The 22,331-nt window shown below is 44.2% G+C and overlaps 1 protein-coding gene and 1 long non-coding RNA gene across 4 annotated transcripts in view; one reads left to right on the top strand and one right to left on the bottom strand.

The window, feature by feature from the left end:
- Nucleotides 1-22,331, top strand: part of LOC121006142 — a 978,004-nt gene that overhangs the window by 598,859 nt on the left and 356,814 nt on the right. The window lies entirely within an intron of this gene.
- The window catches only part of BAIAP2 (BAR/IMD domain containing adaptor protein 2), a 146,352-nt gene that overhangs the window by 67,123 nt on the left and 56,898 nt on the right, over nucleotides 1-22,331 (bottom strand). For all 3 annotated transcript variants that reach the window (XM_040439085.1, XM_040439086.1, XM_040439084.1), the window contains exon 3: nucleotides 13,164-13,250. In XM_040439085.1, the coding sequence (XP_040295019.1) occupies nucleotides 13,164-13,250 (87 nt within the window). The remainder of the gene's footprint in view (nucleotides 1-13,163; nucleotides 13,251-22,331) is intronic.

Here is a 22,331-nt window from a genome sequence, read left to right as displayed (position 1 = left end):
GACCGTTTTTCGGGTCTGCATCCGAGCCACAGTTTTTGCGGCTCGGGTGTGGACCCATTCACTTCAATGGGACCACCAAAGATGCGGACAGCCCTCCGTGTGCTGTCTGCATCCGTTGCACCGTTCCGTGGCTCCGCAAAAAATAAATAAAAAAATAGCATGTCCTATTCTTGTCCGTTTTGCAGACAAGAATAGGCATGTCTACAATGGGCAAATTGCAGAAAGCACACGGGCGGCTTCCGTTTTTTGCGGATCCGCGGTTTGCGGACCGCAAAAACAGAACTGTCGTGTGCATGTAGCCTTAATCCCAGGGCCTCAGCTCTTTATTACTGATTCATAGTGGAACTCACTAACTAGGACCCTCAAGGACCACAAATGACAAAGTGCCCACTTACTTTTCTACCGAAAAACTTTGTAAAAAGTTATTATAAATAGCTTAATCAGACCAAATCAACCCAAAATGTGCCAGGTAGCATTACAAAACGAAATAGTCTCAAAGTAGATACAAGAGAATTTTGGTCTGCGGGTGGGGGGGGGGGTTATGGTACCCAACAAGGCATTCCTGCTCTCCCACTAAACCAGATCGAATACCCGACCATTGGAATCAAGGGCCCAGAGCAAGAAAAAGAAAAAAGTAGAGGATGTAATATTAAAGTGTCAAAGATGACAAACAAGGTTTTTAGAAGACTCCACCGGTGGGTGGGTGCCAGGCAGGACGCTCTCACTTTCCAAATCTCTGTAAAGGGGGTTTCTCTACGTTCAACAATTCATAAGTGTTAAAAGTGTCCCTGGATAATAAGGTGATCATAAAGTTACCTCCTTCTGGGACCACCAATGATCGGCTGTGATCTTAGGGGAACCTGGCATGAAGTAGGCCATTTCCCTGCAGCGCCACCGCAGGGAAAATTATGCATTACACATAGTGTAATGCAGGATAGGACAGGTCCTCAAGGGCAAGAGACTTAACCGTTCTCCACTCTGGCCAAAAGAACAGAGGACTCCCTTCTATACTTACTTTAAATCCCCTGAACGGATAGGTGAAATTGAGTTCGCTAAACTAGACAACCCTTGTATTGCATGAACTCTTTAAGGATAAGCCTTAAGGAACTTCCTCACACAAAACAAAAAAAAAAAACACACAGGCAAGGACATGGATTAGGCACCGTCTCGAAGATGGGACCTGGGAGACATCCAGCCTTTGGATTATGCTGAATTATGTCCAAAATGCCATAAAAGTGTCTCCTCTGTAAAGTCATTCTCTTGAATGAAAACAAATCCTCAAGATAAGTCCTGCACTTGGGAATGACCTATAAACAGCCCGTAAACACCTTAAATTCTGACAGAAAAATAAAACTTTACCTATTATACCGCTCCTGCCAGAATGGAAAAAAAAAAAATGTTCTTCCAACGACTCCAACCGTGAGTGCTCATCTCTGCATAAAAAACACCAGAAATTCAGGGGGAGTCGGTAACGACTAGACGCAATTATAACGGAGAATGTTAAGCTCTGCAGGTACAGTATAATGAGTTGTGAAGGTTATATCAGAACACGCATGGAAACTTCCGCAGAGGTACGAGCCGTTTGGCAGTCAAATGAGAAAATACTAAGTTGTGGCAGTATCTAGCAGTCATAGGTGGTCAAAATCCACCTACCCCTCCCCCTACAGGCCCATTCTCCAAATTATGTCAAGTGGGCAACCTGTTAACTCTTTCTTGACCAGGAGTGTGTCGAGGAGCAAAATGTTACCTTATGGAACTCCTAAAGTCTACCCCACCACTGGGACCCACTCCTATCTCAAGAATGAGGCCTCGAAGTGAATGGACTCAGCTAAATTTGAAAGTCCCACAGCAGTAAATGGAGAATAAACTGTGCATGCACAACAGACCCTCCATTCACGGAGCAACCCTCCAGCACTCTGCTATTTTCAGAAGCCCCATATCTGTGAATGGAGGGGTGGTTGAGCATGCAAGGCTTGGTTTCCATTGACTTTGTGACCATATTCTTCAGATAGGAGCAGATCCCAGAGGTGGGACTCGCACCCATCTGACATTTGATATGCCATAGATGTCCCACAGGGGAACACACCTTTAAGCTAACATAAGACGTAATTCTGCCCACAACTAATTACCTTCAATCCAGTCTTCGCTGCAATATGATGGCTCTTTCCTGCCGTACAGCAGTACACACAGAATATGATCATTGCTTTCCTACCTTGGAGGTAAGTGGTGCACAAGGATTCTGGTTAATGATCATCTCCTTTTCACAATACTAGCATGACCACTCAGTCATGTTACCGTAGAGCAATATTCGATTCTTCAGCCGAAAGATACTGCAGATTAATGGCTAAATTGGTGCTCACAACAGTTCTCATACCATCCATAACTAAAGAGGAATGACTCCCCGAAGCCTAAGAGTCAAAAAGCCCTCTGATGCAATGCACTGCATGTAAGCAAGTCTCATTAGAAAAAGTCAGGCGATACAAGCAGACTATGCGTAAATCACCCATCCCACCAAGAGGCACATGGGTCTTCCAACTGCCCAATCTCTCTGGAAGTCCAAAGACCTCTTCAATGACTTAACTTAGCAGGAAAATGGGTGTGTAATTTGGGCAAAGCTAGGAGAAAACTTGGACCTACCATGGATTTTCCAATCGAAACCATTTCTTGCCAAACTCAATAGGTTCAGTTACGTCAACGACAACAATTTAAGGAGTTCAACCGGCCACTTATTCCTGTGGTCCAAACATTCTGGGGAGGTTTTAATGGAGAGATGATCACATATGTATGGACAACGTAAGTAGTAACTGTAATGATGGAAACGGTACTGGACATCAGTAGGTCTTCAGTTTACAAACCCCTTATGCAAAATTATTTCATTTTACATTGACTTTTTGACTGTGATGCACCAAATCGAGATAGAGTTACACTGGGTGGATGGCGCTGGCTCAGTAGCTGGTATAGGAAGCTACATTTAGCTGACAAATGGCAGAGACAGAAGCCAACTCAAATTCTAACCATTTACTTCCTTACATGCCACAGTCAATAGTGGTTCGACAGAGGCTGTAGGCTTTAACTATCAGCTCATGTATACCTCATGGTCAATGCTATAAAAAGAACCACGAGAAAAAATAAATAAATCCAAAAGTTGTAAGAAGTTTTTGCAGAAGGCTTTTAAAAAAATAAAATTTAAGTTGGCACAATTGACAAATTTATGAAGACAACATTGTGTCCCACTCCAGGGACGGCATCCAAATATAAGTATGCATAATACATGCGTTCTAAATAACATTTATGCACGGGGGCTCTACATTACCCTAAACTGTCTGGATCAAAGCGTTCCCATTGAGGTAATCGATTATTAAATCATTCTATGCGAGGCTTCAAGGGCCCCCGGAGCAACCACCACAATACAATACCGGATGGCATATATTAATATAAAATAGAGAGGAGAGGATGAGTACACCATCACAGCGAGGAGTCGAGCTCCAATTGCTATTCACTCAGTTGGGATACATCTGTCAAATAATCCATCTCTGAACTACAGGGAAAGCATACACAATCTTTATGGAGGAAGTGAACCGTGAAGCGTGTAAATCAAAAGGTCTGTAGGAAAAATTACCATGATAAAATATCAGCTTCTAAGCAGGGGATTTAGAATATAGAATAAAATTAAAAACATTCTGGTTGCTTTCCTTCACCACTAGAGGGAGCTCAAGACTTTACTGCATACTGTATTATCAGCTCCCCCTAGTGGTGGCTGTAGGCATCCTGAATTTTGTCATTTAAACAGATTGTGTCATCTGCTGGCATATCGCTAGGATACGCTGCCAATGTCAGATAGCTTCTGGTCCCAGAGGTGGCACCGTGCTCTCCATTCACTAGAATTTCACAAGAGAGAAATTAATGGAAAGTGCCTGGAAACTGCTCCATTCACCTCTATGCACCTGCCAGAAACAGCCGAGCCAGCTCTCTGCTAATTTCAGAACTTCCATAGAAATGAATGGAGGACGGCCGCACATGCGCAGCTGTCCTCGGTTCACTTCAGTGTTCCCGTTCTAAAGATAGGTGAGCGTACAAATCATGGGACCCGCACCTGACATTGGTGGCATATCCTAGCGATATGCTGCCAATGTCGGAGGTGACACCTTTAACTCTATGGGGGGATTTTTCAAACTTGTATGCAAGCTTTTGGGCATACAGAATGCCATTTTTGGAACTTTCCGCCGCGCACACCATTTAAGTGTGTGAGGTTTAGTAAAGGGAGCCAAATCAGCCCAGCACATTTATCATAATTTATCCCCAAAAAATTATTTCAGTTTGGTGCATGGACAGCCTGAAGATGTGACAAATTTGTTTAGAGATATTCCGGTATATTCCACAGGATAGTGGATAACTATTAGGTCAGTGCGGATCCTACTGCTGGAACCCCAATCTATCATGATAATGGAGGCCCCATACCCTTCAGGGTCTCCCCAGAAAGAAAGGAGCAGTAGCTCAAGCATGCGTACCGCTGGCCCATTCATCTCTATGGGACCTGCTGGAAACAGTCGAGCACTATACCACGATATTTCCAGCAGTGCCAAAGAGATGTATAGAGCGCCAGTGCACATTCTTGACAGTTCGTTTTGAAGAGGGGGCCTGTGGTGTATGTGGCCCCTGCTCTTGTGACTGGCGAGGGTCCGAGTCATTGGATCCTCACCGATCTAGTAGCCCAGAGGATAGGGGGATACACTGAAATTACCGGAATACTCCTCTAGCTGAATGGGAGATCAGAAAAGGCATATGACTAATATATAGAGATATATTAATTTAAAAAAGCAAAACTAGAAAAAAAAAAAAATACAAAACAAAAGTAATAAAAGTAATAAAAATGTTGACAAAATTTTTTATAAAAAAATAAAGACATAAAAATGCAAAAATCTAAAAAAAAAAAAAAAAGCCAAAATAGAGAACATGGTACAACGGCAATATGTCTCAGGGAGCAGGAAAGTGAGGTTACATATCACTGCGGCGGTGTGCTAACGTGTAAAATGTTCTATTTTTATGGATCTCTCTCTAGAACCAAGAATAGCTCCGTCACAATCAGATGAGGTTTAGATTTTAAAAGAAAGGGAAAAACGGTCACGCATCAGATACAGCCAAGAAACACGTTAAAAAGGCATGTATGGATTTATATACATACGAAAAGCAAATGGAAGCGGCTTCCCGAAGCAACAATTGTCACGTGGAGCGATTCACGGACCTGTTTTCTATCACCAGTAAATGGTGTGTGGGCGTCGGGTTAATAGAAGTAAAAGCTCAAGAGTTGGAGGTTTAACTCACTCCTCCAGATAAGTCCTCCAATCTACAGGAAAATATCAGAGCTGGCCATGGATGGTGCCGACACAGAGCGCCAAATACCCTCCAATGACTGAATTAAAAGGGTAATCCAGTTACAAAAAGTTACAGCCTCTCCACTTAGATAGGAGATAAATGCTATATTGGTTGGGGTTAGACCACTGGGATCCCCAACAGTTAGGAAAACGGGGGTCTTGTGTCCCTTTTTAATGGAGCAGTGGTTGAGCATGCCCACTACTGCTCCATTAAAAATCTATTGGACTGCAGAAAGTTGCTACATGTAAACTGGTCTGAAAGGGCAGGGGCAAATGCAGGCTTCTGAAAAGGGGCACAACAAAAAATAAATCTCAAAGCGGTATTCTCACCCAGAATCTGCATTCTCCTGACAGTTTCCAACTTCCTAGTGGTGACTGGACAGACGCCTACCTACTCCTCTTCAATGTAGCGTCACAATGTTGGAGGAGCAGGGAGGCACCGGTGCAGAAGAAAACATTTTTAGGACCGATATGCGCACGCGTGTGTGTGTGTGGGGGGGGAAATCTAGGCAACCTGAGAACACCCCTTAGTACGCCCCTGAAGAGGTAGCATTTATTACCCATCCACTCTGTAGGTGATAAATACTAGATTATTAAGAGTCTAACTGATGGAGGCTTCATCGACCACCAGAACAGGGGACCCTAATCCCAACGAGGTGGCTAGGAGGAGTTTAAAATGGAGGGTTAGCCATACATACCCAATGCTGCTCCACTCAGTCTACGGCAGCGACACACTGCTGAGCATAGCTGTGGTTAGGGGAATGGGGTCCCCCATTTTGTTGATTGGTACGGGAGCCCAGCAGTTGGGCCCCCACCAATCTAGCATTTATGACCTATCCATTAAATGGTTTGAATACCCCATTAAAGGTGGTTGTATTGGACTGCAAACAATATGGCTACTTTCCTCAACAGCAGGACCACTCTTATCCATGGTACTGCACCAAAAGCACCAGTCTCCCCCCCAAAAAAGAAGAAAAAAAATAGGCTGAAAAACCAGCCCATGGCCAAGAGTGGCGCTGTTTCCATGTTGTCATTTCATGCAGCCACTTTTAAAACTATTACGCAGTGACCTCGTGTGTGTGATTAATGGTGGTGAAATCTTACCGGCCGCAACGGCCACTCCAAGCACATGAGCAGGAATGTGCCGCGGGAAGCATTGAAAAGGCATTAATCACACAGGAACTCAAGGTTAGAGCTGCTGTTCTGCAGAGGAAAAAAGCCGTCCAACACACCCGTGATCACACTCCGATTAGTAACGTCAACTTCCCTATGTCTTAGGGGTTCTTTTTAAACGAGAAGTGCAAACTTAGACCATTAACGATATGTACTTGCTGCATCAGAAATCTTAAAAAACCTATTCTATTAAAAGAAAATGTAAGAATGACTGAAAAAAAAAGAGTTGTCTAGTTTGGAAAACACCCTAAGGCCTCTTTCACACGGGCGTGTGCGCCCCCGTTGCAGTATTGCGCACCGCATTTGCGGATCCGCAATACATGGTTGCCGATCCGTGGGCATTTCGCATCACGGATGCGGACCCATTTACTTCAATGGGTCCGCAAATCCGGAGATGCGGAATGGTGCGGAACGGAACCCTACGGAAGCACTACGGAGTGCTTCCGTGGGGTTTCGCCCCGTACTTCCGTTCATCCAAAAAATAGAGCATGTCCTATCTTTTTGCGGAACCCACTTGAATGGGTCCGCGATCCGCTGCGGCTGCCCCACGGACTGTGCTCGTGCATTGCCGCCCGCAGCACGACAACGGGGCACACACGCCCATGTGAAAGAGGCCTAAATGATATTGTTTTCTTTGTCAGGAGTTAGAAAGCTGCTTGGAGGACCCAGAATGACCATACAGTACATGGACAGCCTATTGACTTGTGTAATACCTCATTTCACCACTGGCAGCACTGCAGGGAATTTTAACACTTGTTGCCAGGTTCCTACATAAGTAGTTCATATGGACAGATTGCTGAGGTCCATTGAAGGACCCCAGGGCTGTCTTTTAGGAAAGCAATGCGCTAGAATGTAATTTGAGACACCCAAGCAACTGCCTATATATTGAGTGAAATGGTTTGAATTTTTGTTTTGGATTTTGCACTACTGTCAATACCGACATACACGCTCCATAAAAATATAGCTTTCCCAACAAAATCTATGGTGGTAAAATAATAATGTTTAATGGTCAAAGTGGGTAGACAAAAAAAGAAAATAAAACATTTTCAGATCTGGGAGTCAGAACTGGCCAAATGTTGCCTATATAATGTATATACATTGAAGAGATTTGTCCAGAAGTAGAAAAACATGGCGGCTTTCTTCCAAAAACAATGGCGCACCTGTCCATAGATACAAACCCTTTAAAGAAGAAGATGTGTGAAAACGACTCTGCAAAAAGACTTCAGAAGAGAAAAAAATATAGACGACATGACTCTGTGGTCCACAAGTTGTCTGAGGCGACCACAGTGCTCCCGTGAGCGCCGCATCTTTCCAAACACAGTGCCATACATTGTACAGTGGCTGTTCTTGGTACTGCAGCTCAGCTTCATTTGCTTGAATGGGGCTGAGCGGCACTAAGGCCATGTGACCAATGAACGTGACATCACATGACCTAGAAAGAGGCCTAAGCGCCCATGGAGCATGGAGACCTCTTCATACAGGTGATCTGAGGGGGTCCCGAGAGTTAGGTCATCAATTTAAGATGGGCGGGGGTCTATCTTGAGGATAGCTCTTCAATATGTAAATCCTGGAGAACTCCTTTAAGATCCTTTATAATAGTTTAAGGATAAACAGCATTACAAATAAATAAAATAAAAAAAAATAAAAATCAGATAATCTACACAGGAAGAGAAATAATGTAAGAACATGTGTTAAATGTACTGTATGGGGGGGGGGGGGGGGGGGGGGGATTACAACATAACCAGCAGAAGGATTGAGAAGTCGGGTTCATTCTGTGGGAGAAAAAGGAAAGAATGAGCAATGAGAAGAACGGATAATGAGTCAACAACGCACAGTAACGAGACTGGGACGGAGGAGGAAAGCACACACCCACCCGCCACAATAAGGAACTATTCCTGTATGGGAAGTAAAAAATAGACAGATGATCAAGACTAATCGAGGCATCAACATTATTAGGAAAGAGAAGGAAGGTTGATCTTCTTAAAGCCACTGTACGGACACTTTACATGGATGATGATGTGCCAAAAGTAAAATCATCATAAATGATAAAAACATTAAAGTTTCCCGAGATCATAGAAATGCGTATGCCACGCTGCCCAGTAGATTTATAGACATCATAAAGGATGAGGCGTCCTAGATTCTCGGCAAGTTGTTACATTATAGGCTATGTACACCTTTGGAGTCAATTTTTTTAAAGATTGCATTTAACTTCTTTTTGGCTAAAAATCATATTTTCAATTGGCCTTTATTAAAAATATTGAGCTGTTCAGTCACGAAGGGTTAACTGTTTTTCTAAGGCTACTTTCACACTAGCGTTTTACTGGATCCGGCAGGGTTCAGCAAAAACTCTTCCATTACTGATAATACAATCGTCTGCATCCGTTATGAACAGATCCGGTTGTATTATCTGTAACATGGCCAAGACGGATCAGTCATGAACTCCACTGAAAGTCAATGGGGGACGGAACCGTTTTCTATTGTGACAGAGAAAAACTGATCCGTCCCCTTTGACTTGCATTGTGGATCATGACGGATCCGTTTTGCTCCGCATCCCAGGACAGAAAGCAAACTGGCACTATTTTGGGGAGCGTGTGACTTTATTGCTTGCTATTACACTTTTTGTGATGTAAGGTGACAAAATAGTTTATTTAGCACAGTTTTTATTTAAATTTTTTTACGGTGTTCATCTGAGGGGTTAGGTCATGTGATATGTTTATAGAGCCGGTCGATACGGACGCGGCAATACCTATATGTATTGTGAAATATGTATACTCCTCCCCCCCCCCCCCCCCCCCTATTTTTTACCAATTTTTCACCAATTTTTCTTAACTTTATTTGGGAAAAATGACGTTTTCGTTTGTTTTTACTTGAAACTTTTCTTTTTGGGGGAAAACTTTATTTTTTCAACTTTTTTTTTTGTCCCACTTTGGGACTTGAACTTTTGGGGGTCTAATCCTTTACAATGCATTCCAATACTTCTGTATTGGAATGCATTGGCTGTATGAGTAATACTGTGTGTATTACTCATACAGCTTTCGGGGCCTGTGAGATCCAGGGGGCTCGTCACAGGCTCGTCACCGGAAGGCAGCGCGCTGCCTTCCATGCCATCGGGTCCCCCCTACAGCCGCATGGGGACCCGATGGCACGCCCGATCACCGCCGCAACCGCACGTAAAAGCCGCAAACCGCAGGTCTGAATTGACCCCCCCGCGCGCATTTAGCCAAGGTGCCCGCTCGGGCGGCGGTGATCGGACCACCACATGAAGTACCGGTACGTCATGAGTCTTTAAGGACTCGGGAACCATGCTGTACCGGTACGTCTCAAGTCCTTAAGGGGTTAAAAGAAATATGAAGCCTTTAACAAAAACATTTCTATACTGCAGGAACCAGACAATTAAAGTTGCTTCGGTGAAGAACTTCACAACTTGTACAAACTATCAACTTTGTAGACTGGTTACCATGTTGGAGGCAACCGAAAAAATTACCCATAACCTTTAATCAGCAGATTAAGTACAAAAGACCAAACCAAATAAATGATTATGGAGTACAATGGATTAGACAAGCACCTTATTTGTTTGAATAAAAATGATCAAACCTATTTATATAAAAGTTTTGGGTGAAATCTTAAAGTCAGGCAGTGTCCATCTCTCTGAAAGACAGTGTGATTTCTCTAAAAAGACATCCATGACTTGAGCATCCAAAAGCTAGATAACATCTAGTTAGGCCATAAAAGTGTTAGGGTCTAACTGAACATTACCTAGGTGGCTCTACAAGTTTGACATAGGATTTTGGCTCTCCATCCAAGATAGCTATAGTAATCTGAAGTACTTTCGAAATAACACTCACAAAAACATGATGTAAATAATAATAATAATAATAATAATAATAATAATAATAATAATAAATAAAATGTATTTAAATAGCGCCACCATATTCCACAGCGCTTTACAAATTCATAGGGTTCATGTACAAAACAAAAGTAACTGGCTGATATGCAACTGAAACACTAGGAGTCAGGGTCCTGCTCGCAAGAGCTTACAATCTATGAGGAATTGAGGGTGACACAAGGTATAAGTAGGATTTGAGCCATTATTGAGCTGACAGGAGTAGTACCGGCCGATCTGCTTCGGGTTTGGGACTACTAGAGGATCGAGTTTAGGCCAGAGGAGTTGGTGGGGGAAAGGTTTAGTCTGGGAAAAGTCATTTTAGGTAGCTTTATAAGCCTGCCTGAAAAGATGTGTTTTTAATGCACGTTTGAAGGTGGAGAAGTTGTGGATTGACCTAGTATTCCGGGGCAGAGTATTCCAGAGAGTAGGAGCAGCTCGAGAAGAGTCTTGAAGACGGGAGTGAGAGTTACGGATTATGGAGATTATTAATCTTAGGTCGCTAACAGAACGGAGAGCACGAGTAGGGAGGTAGATGGAGATGTATGGAGGTTCAGCACTGTGCAGAGCTTTGTGGGTGAGAAGTTTGAACTGTATTCTGTGGGGGATGGGCAACCAGTGAAGTGACTGGTACAGGCTAGTAGCATCAGTGTAGTGGTTGGATGGATAGATGAGCCTGGCTGCAGCATTTAGAACAGACTGAAGGGGGGAAGAGTTTAGTGAGAGGGAGACCGATTAGTAATGAGTTGCAGTAGTCAAGACGAGAATGAATCAAGGCAACAACAAGAGTTTTTGCAGTTTCCACCGTAAAAAATAGGGCGGATTCTGGCGATATTCTTGAGGTGCAGACAACGAGAGCATGTAAGTGATTGAATATGGGGAACAAAGAATAGATCAGAGTCAAATGTGGCCCCAAGACAGCGGGCATGTTGCACAGGAGTTATGATAGTACTGCAGATCGAGATTGAAATATCAAATTTAGGCGAGTTAGTAGATGGGGGGGGGGGGGGGAGAGAGAGACAAGAAGTTCAGTTTTTGAGGTTCAGTTTTAGATACAGAGAGGACATGATGTTTGCAACAGCTGCCAGACGATTACTGGTGTTTTGGAGTAAAGCAGGGGTGATGTCAGGGGATGAAGTGTATAGTTAGGTGTCATCAGCATAGAGATGGTATCGAAAGCCAAATCTACTGATAGTCTGTCCGATGGGGGCTGTATAGAGGGAGAAGAGTAGAGGACCTAGTACTGAGCCCTGAGGAACGCCGACATCAAGAGGAAGAGGAGAAGTAGAGCCAGCGAATGATACACTACAGGAGCGGCCAGAGAGATAGGAAGAGAACCAAGAGAGCAGTGTCCTTAAGGCCAATTGAGTGGAGCATGGTGAGGAGTTTATAGTCTACGGTATCAAACGCTGCAGAGAGATCCAGCAGAATCTGTAGCAAATAGTCACCATTTATTTTTGCTGTTAGGAGATCGTTAGACACTTTAGGGCTTAGAAAGGAATGAAAAGTGTCAAAGAGTCGTTTTGGGTTATTTGAGAGTGAGGAGATGAGAGGTGAAATACTTTTGTTTGGCAATGTTGAGAGCTGAATTGTATGTTTTGAGCATAAATTTATAATGGAGGAAGTCTGCTGATATTCGCGATTCTCTCCATAAACGTTCTGCATATCTGAAGCAGCGCTGTAGAAAACGTGTTTCAGGTGTGTGCCAGGGTTGCCGTGTTCTGTGTTGAGAGAATCGGTTTGATATTGGAGCAACTTCATCTAGGGTGGTTTTGAGGGTCTGGTCATAATGATTGGCAGCCAAGTCTGGACAGGGGAGGGAAGCGATTGGGGTAAGAGCTAGTTGTAGGGTGTTAATAAGTTGCTGGCAGTTCATAGTATGTAGGTTTCTGTAAATGTGAGAAGTAGGATTGCCATGAGAAAAGTGAGAGGTCTTTATGGTAATGAAAGAAGATTGTGGTCAGAAAGTGGAAAGAATAAGTTACAAAAGTTTGAGACTGAGCAATGACGGAAGAAGACTAGATCAAGTATATTGCCCTATTCATGCGTGGCAGAGGAAGCAAGTTGTGATAGGCCAAGAAAGGAGGTTAAAGAAAGAAAGTGAGCGGCTGATGGGGAGGTAGGATCATCAATGGGGATATTAAAATCACCCATAACAAGAGTTGGTGATTCAGAAGATAGGAAGTGAGGAAGCCAAGCTGCAAAGTGATCCAGAAATTGGTGGGGGGAGCCTGGGGGGACGATAGACAACTGCAACTCTCAGGGGGAATGGATGGAAGAGTCTAATGGTGTGAACCTCGAGAGGGGAATTGTTTTCTTTACCATTAGATCTTAAATAGCTGACAATGAAGGGTCATAATTCAGGTTGGTTGGCTTTGAACAATGCAGAATAGACAGAACAAAGCTGAAATAGAAAATTATACCAGCTATCCAAAATTCTTAAATTAGTTTTTCAATAATTTTGCTTGGCTAAGGATTATTATTATTATTTTAATATTATATCCAAGAATTTTCAACCTGGTTACGATTTTGAATATAACATGTTTTTGAACATTTCCTACAACATGGACGTATCTTTTGATGTTGTAGATGTAAGTCATGAAACTAAAATAAAATCTTTGAAACATTGAACAAAAAACAAAATCAAATTACACAATTGTCCGATATCAACCATCTGAAGATGATTTTGCTTGTTTTGCGGGGCTCTAACTACAATGGTCGGCTGCCTCACTTACCAAGTTCTTTAGAGCCTTGACTTTCACTGGCCAATTCTCCCATTTTTACCAGGGCATCAAAGTAGCCTTTTGCTGCAAACGTTACACCTAAAAAATAAACATTTACATATTTTTAAAAGTGATCACACATGCCAGCAAAACATCAAGGCATCCTCCACCATTTCCACTACCACCCATGGCGCTTCCATAAGCTTCTTTGTACAATTTGGTCTGAAGATGGCCAAAGACATTATAATTAAAATAATCATTGTGATAACCCAATCTGGTTCAACCATTTGTCACCAGATATCTGTTGGTAGGTTGATCTTCTTGACTAAACACCTAGATTTTTAAACTGGCAATGTCCTCCATTGAAGGTCTTTGGCCACCTTGAAGGTCAGTATACAATTTCTTCTAGTATCTATGGCCAGCACTAGCAGTTTTTGTAGGAAATATCCGCATCAAACGGATAAGGAAGTAAATCATGATCACACATGTAGGATCCTGAGCCTTCTCTATTTATGTAGCTTCCATGTCACATAATAGTTGGCTTTTGAAGTTATTACAGGACAAGACATGGGAGGAAAACCAGCCTGGTTACAACTGCAGCCAGAAGAAGTGAAAGTGCATGAAGGTTACAAGATTTTATTGGAAGTGTCTACTTGCAAATTCTAAGAGCAACAACAAAAAGGTGTCACCACAGGGTAAAACTAGGGTTTGGGGAAAAAGAGAGGGACATCAGCTGCTTTGTGCTTTCTGGTTGCTCTACTTACAATACGGACTAGAGATCAGTGTCCGAGCTATGTGGGATCTCCAGCTAAAAATAGACGAAATGGTGGACTATCACCACTTGGTTTAACTTTGATACCCTTGATCATTTTTCGGTTTAGGATCCAGACAAGCCCGCTCCTTACAAGGGCCAGATCCCTTGACAAAGGTCATTATTGACCGAAACGTTGGGACTCTTTGATGGCCCTATATACCGTTACATGCTCTGGATGGAAATTAAACACAAAATGATGTAATTGCTCTAATATGTATTAAAGCATCACTTGAAAAAGAATCCTTTGGTGTGCCATAGATCTTCCTTTCTATAGGATCCCATTAAGGCCTCATGCACACATCCCTCTTTTACGGACTGCAAAAATGGATATGGCTACCAGCTCTGTTCCGTATTTTGCAAGTCTTTACTGCCCTCTGTAAGAAATGCCTATTCTTGTCTGTAAAATGGACAATAGGACAGGTTCTATTTTTTTTGTAGGTCCGCAGAACGGAAATACTGTATATCTTTTGTGCCACACTGTAACTAATGGGTCGTCATCAAATCTGCATGTTTACAAAGGAAAGACTTACTTCTCTTCCTGCTGGATCCACTCCACTCCTGTTTCGCTCCTAAACTGCATCAAAAACTGTACATGCAGGAATGACTAAAGTTTAGTTTCTTGTTTTGCATCCACACTGGCGTAAGGCTCAACAATCCATCAGCCTTTGTTTTCTGCCATTTTTATATGGTATCTTTTTAGCTTTATGTGGCCAGATGTTAAAAGTTTAAATATGGTACAATTAGAAAAAATATATATATAATCTAAAATAGAAAAAATAATTCATGGCAAGAAATGCAAAAAAGTAATATTCCTGCACATTTATTAATTTGTTTTTCGTCTACTGAATAGGGTGAATGGAGGAAGGAGGGAAGACGTAGCTAACTTCTCCAACTTTGTTAGAAATAGAACTGGTAGACTGGGATGTTAGTGCAGATGATCTAGTGAACCCATTGACTCTGCTTTATTCCTAATTTATCAGTAACCCCCAACTTGGAAAACAAAAATTACAACACATGGACATCTAATACTACCATGTGGATCTCACATTAAGACCTCATGCACACGACCGTTGTGCGTTTTGCGGTCCGCAAATTGCACATCCGCAAAACACGGATGGCGTTCGTGTGCATTCCACAATTTGCAGAATTGCGCAGACAGCCATTAATATAACTGCCTATTCTTGTCCGCAAAACAGACTAGAATAGGACAGGTTATAATTTTTTGGGCGAACCACGGAACGGAGCAACGGATGCGTACAGCACACGGAGTGCTGTCCGCATCTTTTGTGGCCCCATTGAAAGTCGTGTGCATGAGGCCTAACACACAGCCATACTGGGAGTGAATTATGTGCATGCCCCAAAGGTATATGATGCGTACCAGCAAGGTGGACACTCTTGGTTAGAGATGAGCAAATTTCATATTTTGAAATTCGTTCATTTGGTGGTAAAAGAAGAATTGCATTATGGATTCAGTTACCACGGACTATAACGCAATTCTATGACGGAATGCCTTTAGAGGCATTCCGTTATTCATTCCATCATAATAGAAGTCTATGGGCTGAAAAAAAAGGATCCGTCCCTCTATGGGCTGCAAAACGGATCGAGTCCTCTCCTGCATAATGGAAACGGGACGGATCCGTTTAGCAGCCCATAGACTTATTATGATGGAATGAATAACGGAATGCCTTCCGGAATTTCTGCTTTTACCACCAAACTAAGCGTGAACGAATTTCATAACATGAAATTCACTCACCTCTTACTCTTGGTAGGTGAATGGAGTCCTAAGAATATATTAAAAGGGTTTTCTGAGCTTTTAATACTGATGGACGTATCCTCTAGAATCTAGATAGGTCATTAGTATCAGATCGGTGGGGGTCCAACACCCCTGACGATCAACTGTTTGAGAAGGCACCGGCACTCCTGTGAGAGCCGCAGCCTTCTCCGGGGTCACCAAGCACAGCGCCGTATATTGTAGAGTGACTGTGCTTGGCAACACGCTCAACCCGATTTACTTCCAATGGGGCTGAGCTGTGCCTAGGCCATGCGACCGATGTATGTGACATCACATGACCTTGGCTAAGCTGCGAGAAGGCCGTGACGCTACTGCGACTACCTGTGTCTTTTCAAACAGCTGATCAGCCGGGGTCCCGGGTATCGGACCCTATCCAATCAGATACTCTATCCAGAAGATAGGTCATCAGTATTAAAAACTCTGAAAATCCCTTTAAGTGAAAGTGTTGCGAAATTTCCCTCCGAAGAACAAAATGTCTTACACACAGCACAGGGTGCAACGGGTGTATTCAGTGTCCGTAAACCAAATAATGATTACATGCAGCTCTATAGAGATCAACAGATTTAATCTACCAAAACCTATTATGGATTTATTCACAAGTCGACAACAGGACTCGCCTAAAACAAAAGCAAAAAATTGTAGGCTAGAGCTACATGGAGATCTTGGCCAGGACAGGGGGGGGGGGGGAATAAAAAATCTGAAGAAGAGAAGCACAGTGTAAAGTATGGGGGAAGGACAAAGCAGAAGCCAATGCAGAGATAAGAGGTAGATTTCAGGCTACCAACAGATAAATGTATTCTCGTTGGGAAACACCCACCGATCAGAAGATGGACGTCCTCGAGTCCCATGCGCGTAGAGCAGTGGTGTGTGTGACCACAGTCTATGGGACTGCTCCTTCATACAGGGGGATTATAGACCCCAGTTCTACTGATCCATTGGGTTCCAGCAATAATGCTTTTATCAACTACCCTGTGATAAATGTTAACGAGGAAATCCCTTTAAGCTGAAGTAACTGATCACTGGCTCCCAAGGATGGGCCATCAATGTTAGGCCTCTTTCACACGAGCGAGTTTTCTGTGCGGGTGCAATGCGTGACGTGAACTAGCAGCCGCACTGAATCCTGACCCATTCATTTTAATGAGTCTGTGTACATGAGCGTTTATTTTCACGCATCAGTTCTGCGTTGCGCGAAAAACGCAGCATGTTCTATATTCTGCGGTTTTCACGCAGCTCTGGCCCCATAGAAGTGAATGGGGCTTCAGTGGAAAACACATTGTATCCGGAAGAAAGTGCGGGTGCGATGTGTTTTTCACTGATGGTTGCTAAGAGATGTCGTTTGTAAACCTTCAGCTTTTTTATCACGTGTGTGAAAAACGCATCGAAACGCATTGCACCCACGCGGAAAAAACTGAACAACTGAACGCAATTGCAGACAAAACTGACTGAGGTAGCTTGCAAAATGGTGCGAGTTTCACTGAACGCACCCAGACCTAATTCGTCACGCTTGTGTGAAAGTGGCCTTAGGCCTCATTCACATGGGCGGCCTGGATTTGCTCCAGATGAGTCGCCTGTGCATTGCGGGAAACCCGCGCGAGTAGGCACGCAATTTCATTCAGCTTTGACTGCAATTGCGTTCCGATGTTGAGATTTTTCCACGCGAGTGCAATGCATTTTGCATGTACGCGAGAAAAAAAACGGAATGTGGTACCCAGACCCGAACACGGACTTCTTCACTGAAGTTCGGGTTTGGGTTAGGTGTTCTAGTCATTTTATTATTTTCCCTTACTAAAATGTGGCTTGAGGGGTTAAAAAATAAAAAATAAAAATAGACCTCATCCACTTGATAGCGCAGCCGGCATCGTCTTCTTTCAGGACCTGCAAAAGGACCTTTGATGGTGCAATCGCGCTCAACGGTGACGTCAGTGCAGGTCCTGCTGAATGAAGATAAAATTATCTCATTCAGCAGGACCTGACGTCACCAAAGGTCCCTTTGCAGTTCCTGAAAAAAGAAGAAAAGACATGCCGGCTGTGTGAACGACAGGATGATTTTTTATTTTATTTTTTTAACTCCTCAAGCCACATTTTAGTAAGCCATGTTATAAGGGAAAATAATACAGTTATTAGACTTTAATGGGGGTTGCTTATGCCCATTTAGCAACCATGCGTTAAAATTGAACCGCATCCGCACTTCCTTGCGATTTTCACGCAGACTCATTCATTTCTATGGGGCCTGCGTTGCGTGAAAAACGCAGAATATAGAACATGCTGCGATTTTCATGCAACGCACAAGTGATGCGTAAAATCACCGCTCATATGAACAGCCCTATTGAAGTGAATGGGTCCGGATTCAGTGCGGGTGCAATGCGTTTACCTCACGCGTTGCACCCGCGTGGAAAACTCACCCGTGTGAATGGACCCTTAGTCTGAAAGGATCAAGTGACGATCATGTCCCGTGATTTATTTATTTTAATTTCAGTAAATTTCTTAAAGGGGCTTTCCAACACTCCTCTGGATAAGTCATCAGTATCTGATCGTTGGGGACCCCCACCAATCAGCTGTTTGAGAAGGCACTGGCGCTCACGGCCTTTTACCTGCCCACTAAACATAGAACCGTACATTGTATAGTGGCCATGCTTGGTATTGCAGCTCAGCCCAATTCACTTCAATGGGGCTGAGCTGCTTCTAGGCAATGTAAACAATGAATGTGACATCACTGGCCTACAAAAAGCTGCAGCGCTCGCGGCCTTCTCAAAAGCCGATCGGTGGGGGTCCAGGGTATCGGACTCTCACCAATCAGATACTGATTGAAAAGTCATTAATTAAAAAGTCTTGAAATACCCCTTTAACACCCACCATTATTTTTTGTGATACTTACCGGTAACTAGTGACTGACATACAGTGCCTTGCAAAAGTATTCACTCCCTTTGACTTTTTTCATATTTTGTTACATTACAGCCTTAAGTTCAATATTTTGTTAATCTGAATTTTATATGGATTGAGCAGACCACAACAGTCTAAGTTGGTGAAGTGAAATTAGGAAAATATATAAATAAAACTATTGTTTAGAAATAGAAAACAGAAAATTGGCATGTGCGTATGTATTTACCCTTTTTGTTAGGAAGCCCATAAAAAGCTCTGGTGCAACCAATTACCTTCAGAAGTCACAATTAGTGAAATTATGTCCACCTGTGTGCAATCTAGGGCTGCATATGGGAATTTTGTGCGATTGCGATTAGGGCCCTAAAAATTGCGATAATAAGTGGCTGACACACTGTTATGGGGGACCCTGTGGCTGACACACTGTTATGGGGGACCCTGTGGCTGACACACTGTTATGGGGGACCCTGTGGCTGACACACTGTTATGGGGGACCCTGTGGCTGACACACTGTTATGGGGGACCCTGTGGCTGACACACTGTTATGGGGGACCCTGTGGCTGACACACTGTTATGGGGGACCCTGTGGCTGACACACTGTTATGGGGGACCCTGTGGCTGACACACTGTTATGGGGGACCCTGTGGCTGACACACTGTTATGGGGGACCCTGTGGATTACACACTGTTATGGGGGACCCTGTGGATTACACACTGTGTGAGGAATATGGATTCATATTTACTGTCAGCCATGTCCTCACACCCCCATTTGCTGACAGATAGCGGAGGTAGTGAACTCCACAGGAGGGCCCTGCTTCAAAGCCCCAGGCCTGATTGTCATCTGATGCACCTCTCAGCATGTTCAGTGTACATGCTAAATTAGTTTCCACCCCCCAGCCACCTGAGTGTCAGATGGCAAGGAGGAAAGCCCCCCCTCCCCCCCCCCCCCCCCCAGGGGGTCCAGGCTTCAAGGAGAAGGTCCCACCTCACCTCCACCAGTTTGGAGCCAACTGAATCCTGCAGGAAAACCCCCAGCAGGGGGTATCCGCCCTTGCCCCAGATCAATGACACCTCCCAGACATGTTGGCACCTACCTTTCATAAGGAATTATGAACCACCTGGCCATCGCAGGCGCAAACCGGATACACATTTGTGTCCCGGTGGCCACGAGGTACGTTCCCATGGTCTTTGGTTAATGGGACGAGGTCAGGGTAGGGAGATATCCGTATCTCCCCATAGAAACCACATAACGGTACCAGGTTTGGGCTCTACTTGTAGCCGGAACCCAGGCAGGTCCATTGGTCCCAGGGTTTTGTGGGTCATTTGCTGCCAGCCCAGAAGAGGGGGAGTGGACCCCTCCCTGAGGCCGGGAGGGGAGGGGCTGGCTACAGATTAAAAGTCTGGTGCCAGCAAGTAGGCGGGTCTTTTCTCTGAAGAGGGGTCACATCCTACAAATGTGTTTAGAGGGACCCAGGAAATAGCTGAGATCACGGCCCTTCATGTGGACTCCAGCAAAGAACATCTCAAAGGAACTTTCATCTTACCCGGTAACTGACTTTTACACTGCTTAACCCTGTTGTAACCATGTAACCTGTAATCTGTAACCTCAGACCACTGCATATATTCTCTGTGTATATTGTGTTATATCTAGTGTGCCCATACGGCGATTAAATATATAATTTAATCTTGTGCTGTCTTGTATCTCGATCACGAATCCCCACGTCCGTGTTTTGGCCTAGTTATAAGCTACCACGGGTTGGTTTCTGACCGTATATAATCCAGTTAGCGGACCGGGCTTATATCAAACTAGAACTGGTGGCAGATACCCAGGCTGAGGAGTCGCTGTTTCACTGCGGCAGTGAAAAGGCTCTCAGCTTGTTGCCTCTCTGTGCCCGCGTGGACAGGAGGTGTGTGTAAGCTATACCAACCTGACCTTACATGCTCCCCTGGAGGGCGTAACTTCAAGTTTTTGTTAGACCCGTGACCATACCACGTCTCGTGAGCTCGACGTAGTTGACACGAGGTGTGGTATTCATCACACACTGTTATGGGGGACCCTGTGGTTGACACACTGTTATGGGGATCTGTGGTTGGCACTGTTATGGGGGACCTATTGATGACGCACTGTTATGGGGAATGTGTGCTATTACACATAGGGCCATGAGGGGGGCCAGCATAAGATGCTATATGTGTGAATGACACACATATAGCATATTATGCTGGTCCCCCTCATGGCCCTATGTGTCACAGCATTACTTTTTTTTAAATATCCCCTCATGTGACCGGTTTAGGACACATAACTGTCTTTGTATGTAAAATCTTTTACTGCTGAAACAATCGCTCTCCTATTGATAAACTCCTATTGATAAAATCACCAGCCTCTGTACTCACTATGAATGCACTGCAGCGAGCAGGCCGGCCGGCGCATGACTTCAGTCAGTCAGTCACGCTCCTCCCACTTTATTAATGAAGCAGGAGCGTGACTGACTGAAGTCATGCGCCGGCCGGCCTGCTCGCTGCAGTGCATTCATAGTGAGTACAGATGCTGGTGATTTTATCAATAGGAGAGAGATTGTTTCAGCAGTAAAGAAAGACTTTACATACAAAGACAGTTATGTGCGCAGGGCCCGCAGCGACTTGCCTCCAGCCCCTCCCAGCACTGTAACTGATGTATCGTCAGCCGCGCTGTGCAGCATAGCGGCCGGCGATACATCCGTGTCAGCCACGTAAAATGTCAACCATCGCTTTATGAGACGCACAGTCTGTCTTATAAAGCAAAAAATAATCGCAGCATTTTTGGGTCGGCCAAATCGCAATCGCGATAAGATTGCTTTGGCGACATATCGTGCAGGCCTAGTGTAGTGCAATCTAAGTGTCACATGATCTGTCATTACATATACAAACCTTTTTTGAAAGGCCCCAGAGGCTGCAACACCTAAGCAAGAGGCATCACTAACTAAACACTGCCATGAAGACCAAGGAACTCTCCAAACAAGTAAGGGACAATGTTGTGGAGACGTACAAGTCAGGGTTAGGTTATAAAAAAAAATTACCAAAATCTTTGATGATCCCCAGGAGCACCGTCAAATGTATCATAACCAAATGGAAAGAACATGGCACAACAGCAAACCTGCCAAGAGACGGCCGCCCACCAAAACTCACGGACCGGGCAAGGAGGGCATTAATCAGAGAGGCAGCACAGAGAGCTAAGGTAACCCTGGAGGAGCTGCAGAGTTCCACAGCAGAGACTGGAGGATCTGTACATAGGATGACAATAGGCCGTACGGTCCATAGAGTTGGGTTTATGGCAGAGTGGCCAGAAGAAAGCCATTACTTTCAGCTAAAAACAGAAAGGCACGTTGTGAGTTTGCGAAAAAGCCTGTGGGAGACTCCCAAAATGTATGGGAGGAAGGGGCTCTGGTCTGAGGAGACTAAAATAGAACTTTTCGGCCAAAGAAAACGCTATGTCTGGCGGAATCCCAACACATCACATCACCCAAAGAACACCATCCCCACAGTGAGACATGGTGGTGGAGGCATCGTGCTGGGGGGGGGGATGGGAAACTGGTCAGAGTGGAGGGAAAGATGGATGGTGCTAAATACAGGGATATTCTTGAGCAGAACCTGTCCCACTCTGTGTGTGATCTGAGGCCAGGACGGAGGTTCACCTTCCAGCAGGACAATGACCCCAAACCCAC

Source organism: Bufo bufo, chromosome 6 (genome assembly GCF_905171765.1).
Source record: "Bufo bufo chromosome 6, aBufBuf1.1, whole genome shotgun sequence".
Taxonomy (NCBI): Eukaryota; Metazoa; Chordata; class Amphibia; order Anura; family Bufonidae; genus Bufo; species Bufo bufo.
The sequence above is the reverse complement of the archived record's forward strand: the minus strand, read 5'-3'. Positions and strand labels throughout refer to the sequence as shown.